This window comes from Pseudorca crassidens, chromosome 11, assembly GCF_039906515.1.
Source record: "Pseudorca crassidens isolate mPseCra1 chromosome 11, mPseCra1.hap1, whole genome shotgun sequence".
In the NCBI taxonomy this organism is placed as follows: domain Eukaryota; kingdom Metazoa; phylum Chordata; class Mammalia; order Artiodactyla; family Delphinidae; genus Pseudorca; species Pseudorca crassidens.
The window spans coordinates 21,797,714-21,816,738 of NC_090306.1; the positions used below are offsets into that span (position 1 = coordinate 21,797,714).

The 19,025-nt window shown below is 42.2% G+C and overlaps 1 protein-coding gene and 1 long non-coding RNA gene across 5 annotated transcripts in view; one reads left to right on the forward strand and one right to left on the reverse strand.

Moving 5' to 3' along the window:
* Positions 1 to 4,250, reverse strand: part of ITPR2 (inositol 1,4,5-trisphosphate receptor type 2) — a 533,444-nt gene extending 529,194 nt beyond the window's left edge. For 2 of the 4 annotated variants that reach the window (XM_067695972.1, XM_067695968.1), the window contains exon 1: positions 3,699 to 4,247. In XM_067695972.1, the coding sequence (XP_067552073.1) occupies positions 3,699 to 3,790 (92 nt within the window). In that variant the 5' untranslated portion in view covers positions 3,791 to 4,247. Of the gene's footprint in view, positions 1 to 3,698 lie in introns of all 4 variants that reach the window. The other 2 variants (XM_067695971.1, XM_067695969.1) reach the window with 1 other exon arrangement.
* Positions 4,251 to 4,383: 133 nt separating this feature from the next.
* Positions 4,384 to 18,050, forward strand: LOC137201732 (uncharacterized). Its single transcript, XR_010932297.1, has 3 exons — positions 4,384 to 4,654; positions 5,895 to 5,958; positions 16,489 to 18,050. It is a non-coding gene; the product is annotated as an uncharacterized lncRNA (long non-coding RNA).
* The last annotated feature ends 975 nt before the right edge of the window (positions 18,051 to 19,025 follow it).

A 19,025-nucleotide genomic window follows, 5' to 3' on the forward strand; every position in this document is an offset into this window, starting at 1 on the left:
GGCCTCTCACTGTTGTGGTCTCTCCCTTTGCGGAGCACAGGCTCCAGACACGCAGGCTCAGCGGCCAAGGCTCACGGGCCCAGCCACTCCGCGGCATGTGGGATCCTCCCGGACCGGGGCACGAACCCGTGTCCCCTGCATCGGCAGGCAGACTCTCAACCACTGTACCACCAGGGAAGCCCCCTCCCTTCTCTTTTAAAAGAAAAATAAAAACCATAACCCTAAAATGTACAGTACAAAAAAAAATTGTTTATTTAAAATATATTCACCATCTTCATCCAACAGGATTTAAAGTAGTTTTCCTTAAGTCAAGATAAGTGTTTCCTAAATAGATCTTTAGATGAAAAATTAAGTTAGAAAACATAAACCAGGCCCCTTTTGCACCAATACAAGCTGGGAGAACAATACTCTACCTCATTTAGCAATAACTCAGGGTTCAGAAACGTCAGGTAAATCCTGGTTAAAGGATAACTGGGGAAAAAAGGGAAATGCAAGTCTTTGCAACCGGAGCAGTCTAATTCCTCAGACTGAGATATCAAACTTAAAAGCTAGGTCACAGAGCCTACAAAAAGCTTCCTACATTTCCAGTTGGAAGGGCCTCTGAAAGGGCCTACTAAACTCTAATAGAGTGAAACTGTGATTTTTTTCAGGTGAAAAATTCATGACCTTATTACAAAAATTCCCAAAAGCAATAATAACAATGTGCATCCTGCCAAACAAATTTATACACGAGATACTAAAATCAGACAAAATTTATCTGCAGAAAAATAAATATGTATGAATTACCTGTAATGCTGTAAACTCCATTCTCACTAACTATCTCCTAAGGTGAATTTGAAAAACCATCATGCAACCAAAAGCGTCAAATAGATAAACAGCAACGATAGAAATCAGAAACTTCCAGCCTCGTTTTTAGCTCTTCCGTTGAGTTTTTAATATTACAGTGGAACGAACTATGCTGGCTAAATAGATACAATGCCAGTGTCTCCCATGGAGCTCTCTGATTCACTTTAACAATTCCCACAACTTTGAAGAAACTTAAGGCCCACAATAATATAAGCATAATGTGGATTTTCCTAGCAACTCTTTAAAAAAAATGGGCTCTTTCCTTTCTGTCTCTTTCATTCACTTTTATAATATTCCAGGGGCAGGGACATCATATACTCCTTCTCTTACTCTCCACAAAGACATGCTGACACAGAAAAGAGAATAAATGATATGAACAAGGTCATAATTAGCAACAGACCTTGGACAACTGACCTCCAACTATAGAAGAGCAAAGAAATTCAACTTGAAGTATGTACTCTGTCTTTGATAGAAAAGCTGTATAATGAGCCTACAAAAGTATAATGAAAAACTATAATGCTGCTTTGATTTCATGGTCCTAAAACACATCCTAAAGTATCTACCAGTTGTCATCTAAGCTAACAAAGTAGGTGATGCTACTTTGCCTAGATAACATTTCATGTGGCATGAACATAGGCTCCTGCCAGCTTTGTAACTACTAAAACTCTCAGGCCAACGTAGTTCCATGAGTTAAAGAAAAAGGATATCTAATCAGAGCACCAAGCTTCACCAGCGGCAGCATTTCCAACGATCCGTCCTCACCTTAGAATTGAGCTGCACAGAGGTCTTGTCATATTAACCTCAACAAGAATCAGTTTGTCAACGGAAAAATAATACTGCACAAACACACTCTAAGGCAACTCAACTTCCAGAACACCAGCAAGAAATGTTGAATATGAATAAATATTTTATACAAACATACGCTACATTAAAGCTTCTTTTTCTCAAGATGATGTGTAACCAACGAAACACACACTTGGCTGAAAGTCTGGAGACAGGGTTATAGTTCCAGCTTTTGGCATTAATGTCCTTCCTCTGCTTCACAGGTAAGTCACTTCATTTCTCTTCCCCTAGGTTTCTCTGTCTCCAAAATGAGCAGGACAGACTCCACAACTGCTAAAGTATGTAGTGACCGAAACACATACCTTTGCTGAATGAGACACTACAAAAACATGGTTTTTTATTTCACTAGGTTTTATACTCTATTCCTAATCCTTTTTATTATTTTGCCCACGACTGTAACTGTCACTCACAGCCACCTAGGTAGTGACAATTACAACAGCTAACCCTTAATACAAGTGCTCATACGCCACGTACTGTGCTAAGCACCTTATGTTAACTCACTTCTTCCTCAGCACAATCCTACGAGGCAGTAACCATGAGTGAGGAAACTGAGATGCAATTATGTGACTTGCCCAGGGTCATAAGGTTCACAGGCAGAGAAGCCGGGATTTGACCCCAAGCCCTTCCTGATCAACCACCAGGTTAAACACACCTAGAGAGTCTACAGAGGGGAAGGGTGAGGTGAAGCAGAGTCCATCTGCAAAACGTTGCGGGAAGCCCAAACACTGACCTTGTACTAAGAACTCTCTGGGAAACAAATGGCAGCTTATGATTTACAAACCCAGCACAAAAGCACCTGTCACAGCTATTCTTTTCTTCCATGCTTCAGTTTCACTTAACATTGATCTTAAAAGGATTAAGTTAAATCTACCTCCCTTCTTTCACCCATTGAGGGAGATGCACAAATAACAGAAACTGGGGAAGTTCTGGTGACGTCCACGTCCCCTGTGGGGTAGACACCACTCCATTAACGGCATGGCTCAAAGCCACCGTCCGGGGATACTGCATGTTAAGTCATGTGCCCTAAAACCTAACAGCAGAAAAAAGTGACCAGTCCGAAGTGGAAACACCAGTTTCTCAGCCTGAAATCTCTAAGACTGGGGAGTCTAGCTACTGAGACCAGGCGGTAACAACAACAAAAAAATGTACGCATCAAAATACAGTGCAGTCAGTGTGCGTTTAAACTGCGAGCTGGTATTTACAATCAGGACAGAGAGAAAATACTAGTAATCAAGGAAGTCCTCTTTAACCATCTAGCACACGGTTATGTTTATATATCTATTTCCCCCATTCGTAAATCAACTCCAATCTCAAGAGCCCTGCACTTGGCCGAGTCCCAGGAGAGGTTGAGCATTTCAGTGGGCCAAAGCCCGGGGAGGGGAGAAATCAGGTGTGAGTTCTAGAACCCAGGAGGCCGTCGGAGCCCCCAGGCTGCCCCCGAGGCGGGGCGAGTCCCCGTTTGGCAAGGCCAAAAGGAAATCACTTCAGCGAAGTGGGACGGTGAGCTCCTCCCGCAGGCAAAAGCCACACTCCCGCTCGCCACATCGCCTGAGTTTCATATCCAAGGCCACGGACTTTTATTGACTGGTCTTACAAACCCGGCCCTGAAGGACAAGGGCTTGAGAGCGGTGGCGAGAAAAGATGGGGAAGAGGAGGCATTTTGTTTCACAGGGAAAAAAAAATTTTTTTTAATCAAAACAACCCACGGAGAAGCCAACGAAGACTTCTTCACCGGGCCTGTCTCCGGGCTTTTGAATCACTTCCTCCTTTTCAGATGCGTCTCTGAGCTTGAGATTACGAAGTAGCAAAGAAAGTCTCGCCTCTATGGGCAGCTTCCCGCGAGCGAGCGAGCCGAGCGCACGGCGCTGTCCGCGGGCGCAGAGCCTCCCCTGCCTCCCGGCCACCCGAGGCGGGAGCGGGCGCCGGGGCACGCGGCGGCGCCACGAGGGACTGGGATGGGTTCCTAGGGGCCCTAGCGCCAGCGCTCCCCAGCCCGCGCCCCGGCTTACCCCAGCGTGTTGATGAAGCCGTTGACCGAGCCCTCCGCGTACAGGGACACGATGTCCCCTATGTAGAGGAAGCTGGACATTTTATCGGACATGCTGCTTCATGCTCCGAAGAATACGTCCCTCCTCTTCTCTGCGCCCTCGCCGCCCTCTCCGGGGAGCCGCCGCGGCAGAGGAACTGAGCGCCCGCCTGTAGCGCCCAGAGCGGCGGCGGCGGGCACGGCCCGAGGGATCAAGTGTCAGGCTCAGCCCTGCCCCGCGCCTGGGGAGTCGCCAGGAGCGGCGCTGCAGCTCCGGACACCCCGCGACGTGCGCCGCCCGGACGCCCGGAGCGCCACAGCCGCCGCCGCCTCCCCGGCAAGTTTCCTGTTCCTTTTAGAAGTTTTCTCTCCAACACCTTTTGCTCCTCCTCCTCCCTCCTCCGCTCCCTCCTCCGCCTACCCTCCCCGCTGCGCGCCCAGCCGCAGCGGTCCCCGCAGCCCGGCCAGAGATGGTGCTTGCAGAGCCCCTCGGTTCCTTCGGGGGAATTTTTGCACCAGGTGGTGGTGCCCATTGGGCGAAGGGGAGGAGAGGAACCGGGGGACGAGAGGGCGGAGGCCAATCAGGCGGCGGCGGCCTGGGGCGGAGCCGCGCCGGGGCGGGGCGACCAGGGTAGGGGGTGGGGCCCGGCCACCCGGGAAGCAGTGGCGCGCGCTGACCGAACGCGGGGGTGGCGCTGGAGGGGCGGCGGGATCCCCGAACCGGGAAGCGGTCGCCGGAGAGCCGCCCAGGAGAGGGTAGACTTGGGGTGCGACAGTTCCCGCCTGGGAAAGCGAAGGATGGCGGGGCCGAGACCCAGTCCCTTGTCTTAAAGGGGGCGGGGAGGATTGAGAATTGGCGATGGGGCGCGCGCGCGGGACCGGAGCGGAGTGAGCCGGCGATACCCGTGGAGATGAAAAGGAGGAGCCGGAGCGGTGTGGGTGCGTGGGGTGGATAATTTGCTGACACAGGGAGAGGAAGGAAGGTGTTGAAGCAAAGGAAAAAGTAGAACATTTTTTAAAATACACAATAAGGAAAGAAAATAAAAAGGAGAAGGAGGGGGAAGGGGGGGGTCTGTCTCTATTTGGACTATGTAGTTTAGGTTTTGTCTCGAGTATAGGGCGTTAGTGAAACTTGACCCGTCAGCAGATGTCCAGGTGGACATGAGGTAAAAGTCACTTGGCCGGGCCAGCAATTTTTTTAGCCAACCATAGGCGGTGAACCTTCTCTTAAGCCTCCTGGTCTCTTAATCCCGCGCCCCCTGCTCTTAACCCGGAGCCCAGGTTTAACTTTCTACTTCCGGAAGCCCAATGTCACAGTCTCATTGACCGTCTTGGTTTGTTTACTTTTAAAGCTTCTGACTCTTAAAGCTCCAACGGTCATAAATGAAACTGGCAGCGGGACACGTTTCCACACCTTCCCCGTTGCTTTTGTAACCCTCATCATTTTACAAGACTTTTGTCCTACCCTTCCGGAAGATCTGGAGAAGGCAGACTTGGACAGCAGTTATGACACTAGCCACCCAAAGAATTGTGACCTAAGTAATCCCCCTAGGGCAAGGTTTACTGAAAGGTGGAGGAACCCAGGGCGTGCACAGAGGTGTGTGCCAAATTGTGCAACTGACCAAAATGTAAATTTACAGTTTGAGGCTGTCTTACAGTTTGAAGATGGTTTGGGTTGAGACTTATAATCACATAATGGAATAGGAAAGAATAAGCTTAATGTTCAGACACCTGTGTTTAGAAAGCCTGCAGGATAGAGGAGAATAAAGTGTTAGACCCAGAATCCAGGAAATTCCAGCACAAAGCCTGAATGAACTGAGATAAACTGGACCCAGTCATTGTCCTACCATGCAGCTGACAGATCTGTCTTTACTTCTGGGTTCTCCTTTGGAAATGGTTACTTAGCAACTTAGAAATGCCTGTTACATGATACAAGCCCTCTTCTGTCTACATGATACATGATATTACTGTTGGGAGCCTCCACGACATTGGACGAGCTATTTAAAAGCTTGAGATGGAGCGTGATGAAGACCCTGAAAATGGAGGTTTCTGTTTATCCAAGAGATCTATGGATTACATTCTATGGTTTCCCATGTTGCACAGTCCTGTACCATACATCCAAATGGATGCTCCACAATTATTAGCCCAAGTCATGAATGTTTTTCTTTGTTTCCTCTAGGTACAAACTATCAGTGAACAAGACATTACAAAACAAGTGTGTGACTGTTTATGCTAATGAACAGGTACAAACTTCAAACCACATACCCAAGACCAATGGGTTTCTTCCTCCTCACCCCGTCCTCACAAGTCACCACCCACTGAGGTGTCCTATATAGTCTGAGGCCTGGATCTGGTCACACTGCTGCATTAACATGGCAAAGATAGTCAGCCAGCCACCAAAGGTTTAGGCTCTCCTTCCATGGCAGCCAAGCCTCCTTAAAAGTCTTCCCAGCCTTGCCTATTCTGGCAACTCTGCCTTTATTTGCTCAGCTCAGAAACCTTGGAATCGTTTTTTTTGTTTGTTTGTTTTTGTGGTACGCGGCCCTCTCACTGTCGTGGCCTCTCCCATTGCGGAGCACAGGCTCCGGACGCACAGGCTCAGCGGCCATGGCTCACGGGCCCAGCCGCTCTGGCATGTGGGATCTTCCCGGACTGGGGCACGAACCCGTATCCCCTGCATCAGCAGGCGGACTCTTAACCACTGCGCCACCAGGGAAGCCCTTGGAATCGCTTCTGACTCCTCTCTCACACCCCACATTCAGTCCGTCAGCAAATCCTGTCAGCTCTACCTTCACAATATAAACAACATCCTACCACCCTGGTCCATGCTTCCATCATCTCTCTCCTGGGTCGTAACAGACTCCTCACTGATCTCCCCACTTCCACCTTTGCACCTTTGTGATCTATTCTCAACCAAGAAGCAAGACATTTGCTGTTAAAATAGAAGATAGAGCAAGTCTCTGCTCAAAACACTGCAACGACTTCCCATCTCAGAATGAATTCTGAAGTCACTTCCATGGCCTATATGGCCCTATTTAATGTGCCCCCTGAGCCGACGTATTGTTCGTCTGTGCAGGTACGCATGTGTGAGTGGCACTTACACGTTAGTGAGCAGTGAGCAGTACGCACCTGCACCACTGTTCTCAGAGCCCCCCACTGCCCCTCTGACTTCATCTCCTGCCACTGACTTGACCTTCTCATTCCAACCACCTTGGCCTCCTTGCTCTCCCTCATATATGCCAAGCCTGCTCCCTGTTGAGGGCACTTAACTTACTGTTCCCTCTGCCGGGCATGTTCTTCCCATGTGGATCTGCAAGTCTCAGTCCCTCTCTTGCTTCAGATCTCTGCTCTGATGTCACCCTGTCATGAGGCCTTCCCTGACGACGCTATATAAAATACTGTCAGCCCCATTTGCTATCTCCCTACTCTATTTTTCCTTTTTTTTTTAATAAATTTATTTATTTATTTATGTTTGGCTGCATTGGGTCTTCGTTGCTGCACACGGCTCTCTCTAGTTGCAGCGACTTGCAGAGCACGGGCTCTAGGCACGCGGGCTTCTGTAGTTGTGGCACGCGGGCTCAGTAGTTGTGCCTCGTGGGCTCTACAGCACAGGCTAAATAGTTGCGGCACACAGGCTTAGTTGCTTCTCATCATGTGGGATCTTCCTGGACCAGGGATCGAACCCATGTTCCCTGCATTGGCAGGCAGATTCTTAACCACTGAGCCCCCAGGGAAGTCCCTCTATTTATTTTTCTTAGTTTTTTTTTTTATCATAGCGTGTTATACATTTATTTGCTTATTTATTTGTCCTGTCTCCTCCCAGTAGAATATAGGTTCCATGATGGCAGAGAATTTGTGTGTTTTCATCACTGCTTTATTCCACTCTATAAAAGAGTTCTTGGCACTATCATGTGCCTATTAATAAATATATGTTGAGTGAGTGGGGGGAAAAAATCACCTAGTGCAACATCTTTGTGGAGTCTCAGGACCTCTGTGAAGCTTGCTCCCTCCAAGAGTAACCATATTTCAGTTGGGATGCATGTTCACCCTAATCTCAGATCCCCAAACTTTTTTCATGTTCTATCATTATCTTCTCTCTGAAGCTAATCGTGGGACACAGACCTCCCCATTTACACCTAATCCTAATTCTAACTCACTCTACACTACCTGTCAATAAGTACCATTAACCCACTGTGACTTAGCTAATCCCACATGAGAGGAGAATGAAGGAAAAGGGAGAGTCCTGAATTTACTGAGACTAAAGCTGCAATGACTGAGAAAACCTGAAGTTACTGAATTTATCCAGAACTGGCCAGGTTAAGTTTGCCATCAGTAGAGATGGGCACTTAAAACAGATTAAATTATCAAAAACTAGTTTGGCCTCACACCATGTACAAAAATTAACTCAAAATGGACCGAAGACCTAAATATAAAACTTTTATAAGAAAACGTAGAGGTAAGTGTTCATAATATTGAATTTAGCAATGGTCTCTTAAATATGACACCAAAGCCATAAGCAACAAAAAAAAGATAGATAAATTTGACTTTACCAAAGTTAAAAACTTTTGTGCTTCAAAGGACACTATAAAAAAAAGTGAAAATACAATATACAGAATGGGAGGGAATATTTGCAAATCATGTATCTGATAAGTAACTTGTATCTAGAATATTTTTGAAAAACTCTTACAACTCAACAATAAGAAGACAAATAACTTTTTAAATGAGTAAAGGATGTGAATAGTCATTTCTCCAAAGAAGATATACAAATGGCCAATAAGCATGCAAAAAGATGCTCAACATCATTAATCATCAAGGAAACACAAATTAATACAACAATGAGATTTCATTTCACATCCACTGGGATGGCTACAATAAAAATGACAGATAATTACAAGTGCTGACAAAGATATGGGAAAACTGGAACCCTCTACTGCTGGTAGAAATGTAAAATTGTACAACACTTTCGAAAAGAGTTTGGCAGTCCCTGAACAAGGTGAATGTAGACTCGCCATTTGACCCAGCAATTCCATCTCTTGTATATATCCAAGAGAAATGAAAACATATGTATACAGGAAAACTTGTACAAAAAATGTTCATAGTAGCTTTATTCATAGTAGCCAATGTCCATCAACTGATGAATGGATAAATACATAGTGGAATATTACTTGGTCATAAAAAGGAATGAACTACTGATTCATGCTGCAGCATAGATGAACCTTGAAAACATTATACTAAGTAAAAGAAACCAGTCAGAAAAGATCACATATGATTCCATTCACATAAAATGTCCAGAATAGGCAAATCCACGTAGATAAAAAGTTAATTAGTGGTTACCTAGGGCCTGTAGTGGGTAAGTAAAGGACACAGGGTTTCTTTTTGGGGTGATGAGAAAGTATTCTTCAAACTTACACCTCTGTTCAGCATATACTTCCCTTTAACTTGACCTGTGTGTTCTTGGTTCCACCTGACACCTACTTCAAGCAAGGGTAGCCTCATACCTAGCTGCCGAGAAGGGGGAAAGTGTGCTAGGTTACAACTAAAAAGAATTCAGGGACTTCCCTGGTGGTCCAGTGGTTAAGACTTCACCTTTCAATGCAGGGGATGCAGGTTCAATCCCTGGTCAGGGAACTAAGATCCCACATGCCTCTTGGCCAAAACACCAAAACATAAAACAGAAGCAATATTGTAACAAGTTCAATAAAGACTTTAAAAATGGTCCAAGAAAAAAAAAAGAGAGAGACTTTTAAAAATAAATAAATAAAATTTTTTAAAAATAAAAAGAATTCAGTGAAGCTGTAGGTGGGGTAAAACACATTACTTAATTCCTCACTAATCGTCTGACTACACAAACTCAAAAATGTCCCATCTTCCAATGAAAATCACTTTTGTCATCATGTAGCATCAGCAACCTCTTAAGAATCCAGGCACAAAGTCTTAGAGTCACTCTTTATTCTTTCCTCTACCTATTTCTTTCTTTTATCTCAAGAATGTCTCCTCGCGCTTCCCTGGTGGCGCAGTGGTTGAGAGTCCGCCTGCCGATGCAGGGGACACGGGTTCGTGCCCCGGTCCGGGAAGATCCCACATGCCGCGGAGCGGCTGGGCCCGTGAGCCATGGCCGCTGAGCCTGCGCGTCCGGAGCCTGTGCTCTGCAACAGGGGAGGCCACAACAGTGAGAGGCCCGCGTAACGCAAAAAAAAAAAAAAAAAGAATGTCTCCTCTTTACCTTCTCCACTATCCTTGCTCTGTTCTATACCGTTGCCTACTCACTGGTCTCCACCCTTCCAGTCTCCCCCACTCACCATCCTCAAAGCAAGCCAGAAGTCTCCTTACAAAGTTGATCTGATCAAAACTGTTCAGACTTACAATGACACCCCCCTGTCTGCAGAAGAAAGTTCAAAATCTTTAACCTGCTAGTGTGAATATTAGATATTGTGAACATCAGTCCATCTAAATGGATTTCCACCACCATGTCCTAGCATTCCACACTGACCATGACCTGGTCTCCTCCTTTGATATCCTTAGTTTCTACTCTTCCACTCCTCATATCCTCGTGGAAAGCCAGACTTCCCACATATAATCTGACAATTTTAGTCTCCATGCTTTTGAGTGTGATGGTCCCTCTGCCAGAAATTGCCCTTCCTCCTTTCCTTCTCCTGCTTCTACATGCCCAAGCTCCATTTCCCCAGTGAAGCTTCCCAGATACTGCCAGGGCAAAGTTCTCCTTCCTACTGAATCCCCATCTCCATATTCATGATGGAGAGTTCTGTGGATTTGCTCCCTAGCAAATATACCTTAGTCATTTATACGGCCTGCTGTGAAATTTTGAACTAAAAAAACATGCTGTGACTTGCCTCTAGGTTCAGGCTGGAAGGAGAAGAGTAGATGATGATATAGGGAAGAACGTAGAAGGACAATCTCATAGTCATCCTCAGCTGCTGTTGTGAGGTAGATCCCAGAGAGCCGTCCACTTTTCCCCCATGTCTAACAGCCTGAATGGGGTTAACTCCACCCCCCAACTCCGAGCATGGGTCCTCACTGGTCTAAACCAGGGCTTCTCAAACTTTAGTGTAAGAACCATCTTAAAACACAACTCCCTGGGCCCCGTCCCATGAGATTTTTGACTTAGCAGGTCTAGAGTGGGGCTTACTAGCATTTCTGAAGGGGGTGGTTTTGTGTGGGCAAGGGTTGGGGGAGTCGGGGGTGAAACAGACCTTGGTTAGTGGGAACACTTTGCTGAGAAAATGACTTGTTTTTCATTTTTATTTCGAAATAATCTCAAACTTACAAAAAAGTTACAAAAGAGTAACTTTTTACAAAGAGTACATCACTTTGACCCAAATTCATCCGTTTTTATAATTTGCTATGTTTGTTTCATCATTGTCTTTCTCTACAAACACACACATACACACATACAATTTATGTTTAGAACCATCTGACTATAGGTTGCATAATCATGCCCCTTTACCTAATACTTCGTGTATTCCTAAGAACAAAGATATTCTCTTCTATATCCATAGTACAGCTATCCAGCTCGGAAAATTTAACATTGATCTAAAACTTTAATCTACTGTCCATATTCCAATGTTGTCAATTGTCCAAATAGTATCCTTTATAGCATTTTTTTCCTCCAGGACAGAATCCCATCCAGGATCACATATGGCATTTAGTTGTCATATCTCTTCAGTCTCTTTTGATCTGTACCAATTCCTCAGCCATCCTTTGTCTTTAATGACATTGATGTTTTTGAAGAATCAAGCCATTTACTTATAGGATAGTCCTCAATTTGGGTTTGTCTTGCATTTCTTCATAATTAGATTAGGTGAAGCATTTCCAGCTAGAATAATACACAAGTGATGAACTGTACTTCCCCAGGTAACCTTGACTTCAGGCACACAGTGTCCATCTGCCCCCTCATTTATGACATTAGTTTTGATCACTGTCAAAGTGTTGTCTAGTGGAGAAGAGTTTGGCAGTAATCCCAAACCAGCTGTCTTTTCAATGTTTGCTTCACAAGAAACATTCTCTTAGCTTGAGAAAACTCCGGAAATGTAGGCCAATCTCAAAGCAGGAGCAAATCTGATTTTCCTGCCAAAAATGGTGTCCAACCCATCTCCTGACCTTTAACCTCTCTGTTTCCAAAGCTGGAGTTTGACATCAGTCTACCGTGTTTCCCTACCTGCCAGGGACAAATACCAAGCTCCCCCAGTGGTGCCTTCGAAGTTCTTCCCACCAAACTAGATATGAGAGCCAATCATCCCTTCCACACCCTCTCCCCTAACACACACACACACACACACACACACGCACACGCACACGCGCACACACACACACACACACACACACACACACACGGGTCTTGCCCATGCACTGGGGGTGTGGTAAGACTCACAACACAGCAGCAGCTCACTCCAAAGCACTTCAAAACCATCTCTCATCTCCAACAGCCCAACTCAAATGTTTCCCTTCATGATTTGCATCTATTCAATGCCTCCACTGAAACTCACAATCTAACATCCTATTAAAATATTCTTCAAATCTATCTGATAGTCACAAATCTTAGAGCTATTTACACTATCTGCTCTTAAATTACTCGAATATTTCAATTCTTGCTTACTTCAATTTGCAACGATTCTTCCCCAAATATAATTTCATGTTCTCAGCTAGATATCAGGACAGTATTCATCAATCATAACTATACCAGAATACTTAATACAAGCATCACATAGACCTGGTTTAAATTACTAACTCACTAATTTACCCCCTGCGAATCTTTATGCAAATATTCAACCTCTGATGCCTCATTTTCCTTATCTGTAAAATGAGGACAATAGTACCTACCTCCTAAGGGCCTTGTGAGATTTAAATTGAAGGGTTTGGCACGGTACCTGGCACAAAGTAAGTTAGCTATTTTTATGATTGTCATTATTTGAGAGAAAAGCAATATTAAAGGTCATAAGAAAACCAAGCATCAGAGATGCTGTGACCTGTGCAAGAAGACACATTAGTGACTGAGCCAGCACCAGACCCGTCTCCAGAGTCTGAGTCGTAGCTCCTTCATTTACACTTCAGTCCCTTCAGTAAACAGTCGTAAATGCCTGATAACCTCTTTCAGGGATATTGGAATTTTTTTAATTTCTGTAAAAGAAAAAAATCTAACTTTTAACAGGGAAATGTCAGGCATAATAAAGAAAAGAAAACAAGTTTTGAGACAAAAGAAACAAAAGTGGCTAAATTCCCAACCTGGTGCTGTAAAACCACCCCAAAGTGCCCCGTGGGAACTCTGCCTTCCACAAGCTGACAGTTTTTATCTCTTCACAGAAGGGGGCAGATAAAACCCACAGAGAAAACTGCCATCTAACACCAGAGAAAGCCGTCAGGCTTGCGGTCCCTGGCATGGTAACAGGGAAGACGCAATGCAGAACTTTGACTATCCTTCACCTCTTACAGACTTCCGGTACCATAAAACGTGCAGCTGGGGCAGTTAAGGCCCTACAATGCAAACCAAGAGCAATTTCTCAATTTATAATTCCATTTCCCAGATCCCCGGGGATTTCTGGGTTGCTCTTAAAGGCTTACTTCAGGAATTTTAACCTTGTCTTAATGAATGGAAACAGGCTACTAAGGCCAAACTCATCAACTGGTAAATGCCAATGAGAATGAAAGATCTGGATCTGAGAACAAGTTTGGTAGAGGGGTAAGAGATGGAGGAAAGTAATATATACTAATAACATATATCTGAGTCTCTGTGCTGAGCACTTTTCATATATTGATATTATCTGAGAACCTCCAGGAGGTAATTGATATTATCAATCCCATTTAACAGCTGAAGAAACTTGAGTCTTAGAGAGGTTAAGGAACATACCCAAGGTCACCCAAGTAATAAGATACATGGGAGAAAGGAAAAAATAGCACCATCACTCAGAAAAGGGCAAAAACAGGGAGAATAAACCCAACGAGAACTTCCTGAAGTCTTTTTTCTGACCTCTTGACCCTTCCCCAAATTTGCCTTGCTTTCCTCTCATTTGTGTACATGGTATGAATTTTTGTACAGTTGTCTCTCAGTATCTGTAGGGGATTGGTTCCCGGAGCCACCTTGGATGCCAAAATCCCCCGAGCATATAAAATGGTTGGTACGGTCGGCCCTCCTATCCATGGGCTTTGCATCTGAGGATTCGACCAACACCCAGGCACTCACACATCCATGTAAAGTTGTACCATGTTGGCATACCATGGTTGGCTGAAAATTTTAGTTTAGTTCTAGGATATCACATGATATCTTAGGGTGAAAATAAATTCAGGGGAATATGTGGTTTTTCAATATAAAAACTCAAAAATGGAATTAATATTTAAAATTCTATGAGTAAGGGCTTTCTTAGCTTAGAAATACATATGCATTAATATAAAAACAAAGCAAAATATCAAGTAGATTTGATTCCTATAGCTATAAATTTTTATGTCAAAATTCTAATAAACAGAACTTAAAAGAAAACAACCAAATGGGTAAACCATGTGCAACAAATGTTATAGGCAAAGGGTTGGGTGTAAGCAAGAAATAGAAGTAATATAATAGTGAAATATCATTTCGCATATATCAGACTAGCAAAAAAAATTTTTTATTATAATAACCAATGCTGAGAGTGAAACAGCCAATCTCATATCTGTACAACCATTTTAAGCAACAATATGGATCTATGGAGTATATCCTAAGGAAAAATCCTATATATGAAAAATACTCAAAATTATGTTTGTCATAGTATTAATAATAATAATAAACACTGGAAACAAAGCAAATATTGAACAATAGCAAACTAATGATGTAGAAAGGAGTAGCTAACATGATATGTACCAATGATTCTTATTAAGACTATGTAATAATATATAAAAAGATTTATATCATGACTTAAAAGTAGGATAACAGTTCTGTAATGAGTTTGGCCACTACAATATCAGGGAAAAACAACATACTAGAAAAAAACGATTTGTATGATAAAACTATGGCTAATTTTCTCTACTTTCCTAATGTTTTAGAGAGTTTATATTATTTTTAAATGACGAAAAACACAGCAATAAGTGACATTTGGTTTTAAACGGAAAAATTTCTAAAGAAGAAACTATGAGAAAGATTTTTCAAAGTCTCAGTTGACACAGTAGAGTGAAAACAGAGCAGGAGAAATTGGAACCAACAGATTCAGTCATGCAGAAGACATGCTTAGGAAACTGCCTTTTGATTTTGGTGTTTTAATTAATCTTTTCTTATTAATGCATATTTTTAAGAAGTATTTATCACAGTCTTTACAGTGAAATTACAAGCAGAAGACATACAGCTTCACAGCATTTCAGTAATTCAGTTTAGGCTGGCCCAGTGTCTTCCGGCATCTTTCAGAACATCTCAGTAGACAAAGATGCTAAGTGGAAATTCAAGAAGCCTGTAGAATTCGAATCCACCCTTCTTGGCAAAAAACAGATTTAAGACTGGAATGTAGTTCTCCATGACAACCTTATCAGTGTTTGGGGTCTGGTTATTTCTGGGTACCATGTTCCAGGAAAGTGTTGCAACTAAACCTGTTACCATTTTTGCCTCGGGCTAAGCAAGGATTTGGCCATGCTCACCATTACAATCTCTGCTTATCAAACTGGAGCAGGCTTGGTATTGAATAAGCCTTGCAATAAGTGACATAAAAATATTGATAGAGAGATAAAATTCTAAACTCTTTTCAGTAAGAGATTTTGATGGATATTCAAATACATGGGCCAAAACTCAGCTCCCCAAAACTCTCCCAAATCAGATTGCATCTACTCTTAAGAATGCCTAAAGGCTCTTGTATAAATTGAATCCAGTATTTTTCCTATTGAAGTAGGTTTACACTAGAAAAAAAATTTCCTTCAAATACTGCAACCATTACAGCTGCTTCACACAGACTTTCATTTCCCTGAATGGATGGACACCTGCCTCAGACGTCATTTCCTACCCATGTTTGTGTGGGACTGAGATAACACAACAACAGGTTTTGAATACATGCTCACTTCCTTGTAGTCTGTCTTTTCATAGTAGAATTTCTGAGAGAAGGTGTAAATGGCAGTGGGTGGAACTAGAGGATGGGCAGGGAATGTGGTAGAACCTTTAAGAAAACTTGCTAGCAGCATCTTTCTGTTTGCTTCTGACGAACATGCAATTTCTTCATTCCCACAGCATTTGGAATACTCTCCCCTAGAGTCATTCCATAATGGTCCATGTCTCTGATATTAAGATTTCTTAACATAAGCCATCTCCCCCAACACGGGCATACACAACACCATATAAAGTTGCACGATATTGGTTTTTTGGCAGCTACATTACAAATCTACATTAACTTTACTTTGCATCCTTAGAGTTTAAAAATCATTTGTTTTCAAAACAGAAATAGAGTCACAGATGTAGAAAACAAACTTATTGTTACCAGGGAGGACGGGGGGAGGGATAAATTGGGAGATTGGGATTGACATACACACACTACTATATATATAAACTAGAGAACTAATAAGGACCTACTGTATAGCACAGGGAACTCTACTCAGTACTCTGTAATGGCCTATATGGGAAGAGAATCTTAAAAAGAGTGGTTGTATGTACATGTATAACGGAATCACTTTGCTGTACAGCAGAAATTAACACAACATTGTAAATCAGCTATACCCCAATAATATAAATTTTTTTAAAAAGGGAAAAGAAATCATTTGTTTTTAGTCATTAGTATTTTCTTCCAGCTTAATGTTTGTCTAACTTTTTTTCACAGATTTTCTTACTGTCGGCATATTCTTGGACCAAAAGACAGGGATATGGAAAGAGAGGAGAGTGCTCATTCTGTCTGCTCTCACGACTGCTGCAACACAGCCCACCAAGCCACATGGCATCATACATCAGGCGCTATTCATGTTTATTCCTGATACAGCTTTTGACCTTTCCCAAGAGCCCTGTTAAAGTTTGCGTCAGGTTAGATGCTTTCAGGTTGCTCCACTTCTGTATATCCATCCACTCCTTCCACTAACCTGATGGAAGTCTCAGCCTTCTTTTTTTTTCCCAAACTGAGTCTCCCTGTGTTCTTTTCCTCCATGGCCAGGTCAATTTGCACACAGGCTTTGGAAACATAAAACTGTGTGTCATTCACCTGACAATGTTCTTATAAAGCAAATAGACATAAACGCTTTAAATGCTTTAAATGTAACAGTTTATTCAAAGTTAATGGGACATACTGGCAGTCATTTTACTCATTCAGCAAATATTCATAGAGCACCTACTGTGTGCCAGTACCTATGCTCCGTGGTAGTTATACAAGAGTGATAAGAAATTGTTTCTGCCCTCAAGGAGTCTGATCTAAATATCCTTTAGAAAATGCCAACTTATTTTCGTAAGTCATGTAAAATTGGATAGGCATTAAAGAAAAAAATTGATATTAAATATTTTATGAATTATACAGTCCAGTTCCATCTTGCTTGAAGATTGAGTTCTAAAATCAGAATTAATTTGAAAACTGAATAAAGTGAAAAAAAAATTACCCTTTAAGCATTTGAATCTCTTCAAGAACTGTCATGAGCTCACACTCCCAAAGGTCCGATGCTGCTGAAACAGGGGAGAACAATTCCCCTCTCCTGCTATCCCCAGGAGCTACACAAAGCGAGAGGCAGCAAAATCTCCTCCACCACTAAAATTGTTATTTTCCTCTTTTTTTCTGAACAAAATATTAAAGTCTAAATTAAATTTGGCTATATTTCAACATCACAATAAGGATTAAACTCCTGAATATGAAGTGTACAGCATGGGGGAATACCTTCAATAACTATGTAATATCTTTGTATGGTGACATATGGTAACTAGACTCATCATGGCGATCAGTTTGAAGTGTATAGAAATGTAGAATCGCTATGTTGTGTAACAGAAACTAACATAGTTTTGTAAGTCAATTATATTTCAAAAACGAACACATTCATAGGAATAGAGATCAGAGTCGTGGCTACCAGAGGTGGGACTGAGGTGTAGGGGGACTGGATGAAGGCAAACTTCCAGTTATGGGATAAATAAGTACCAGGGATGTAAAGTACAACATGATAAATATAACTAACACTGATGTATATTATATATAAAAGTTGTTAAGAGAGTAATTTCTGAGCATTCTCAACACAACCACCACCAACTTTTTTTTCTATTTCTTTAATTTTGTGCCTATATGAGATGATGGATGTTCACTAAAGTTACTGTGATAATCACTTCATGATGAAGGTAAATCAAATCATTATGCTGTACACCTGAAATGTGTACTGTATGCCAATTATATCTCAATAAAACTGGAAGAAAAAACGATTAAGCTCCTGAAATTTTTGGATGGACACTTTCCTCTGATAAGGATGTATTGTTGTGTATGTTATTAAGAAAGCATCTGGTGGGGAATGAGAATTTAGAAAACTGGTGCTCTGACGGGAAAAAAAAAAAATGAAACCGTATACTGTCACCCATGAACAATAAGTATATAATGACACATGTCCTTCAAAGAATACATATTAAAAAATTCCAAAATTTTATATTTATAACATAATTATTATAAAGAGACTCTCAAGGATAAAAAAAGGCAGTTTTGAGTGGTTTGTGTGATAAATGATGTGAAATATTTTCACATTAAAAATATATTAAAATATTAGCTCAATAAAGTTCATCCTCTGTGTGCATAGTATTTTCTTTTTTTTTTTCTGTTCCATTAATTTTTAAAAATTTTTACTGGAGTATAGTTGATTTACAATGTTGTGTTAGGTTCAGGTGTACAGCAAAGTAAATCAGTTACACATATACATATATCCACTCCTTTTTTAAGATTCTTTTCCCCTATAGGCCATTACAGAGTATTGAGTAGAGTTCCCTGTGCTATACAGTAGGTCCTTGCTGGTTATCTATTTTATATATAGTAGTGTGTATATGTCAGTCCCAATCTCCCAATTTATCCCTCCCCCCCTCATCCCCTGGCAAGCATAAGTTTTTTTTCTACATCAGTGACTCTACTTCTGTTTTGTAAATAAGTTCATTTGTACCATTTTTTTAGATTCCACATATAAGTGATATCATATGATATTTGTCTTTCTGTGTCTGACTTACTTCACTCAGTATGACTATCTCTAGGTCCATCCAAGTTGCTGCAAAATGACATTATTTTGTTCTTTTTATGGCTGAGCAATATTCCATTGTATATATGTACCACTTCTTTCTCCATTCCTCTGTTGATGGACAGTTAGGTTGCTTCCACGTCCTAGCTATTGTAAATAGCGCTGCAATGAGCATTGGGGTGCA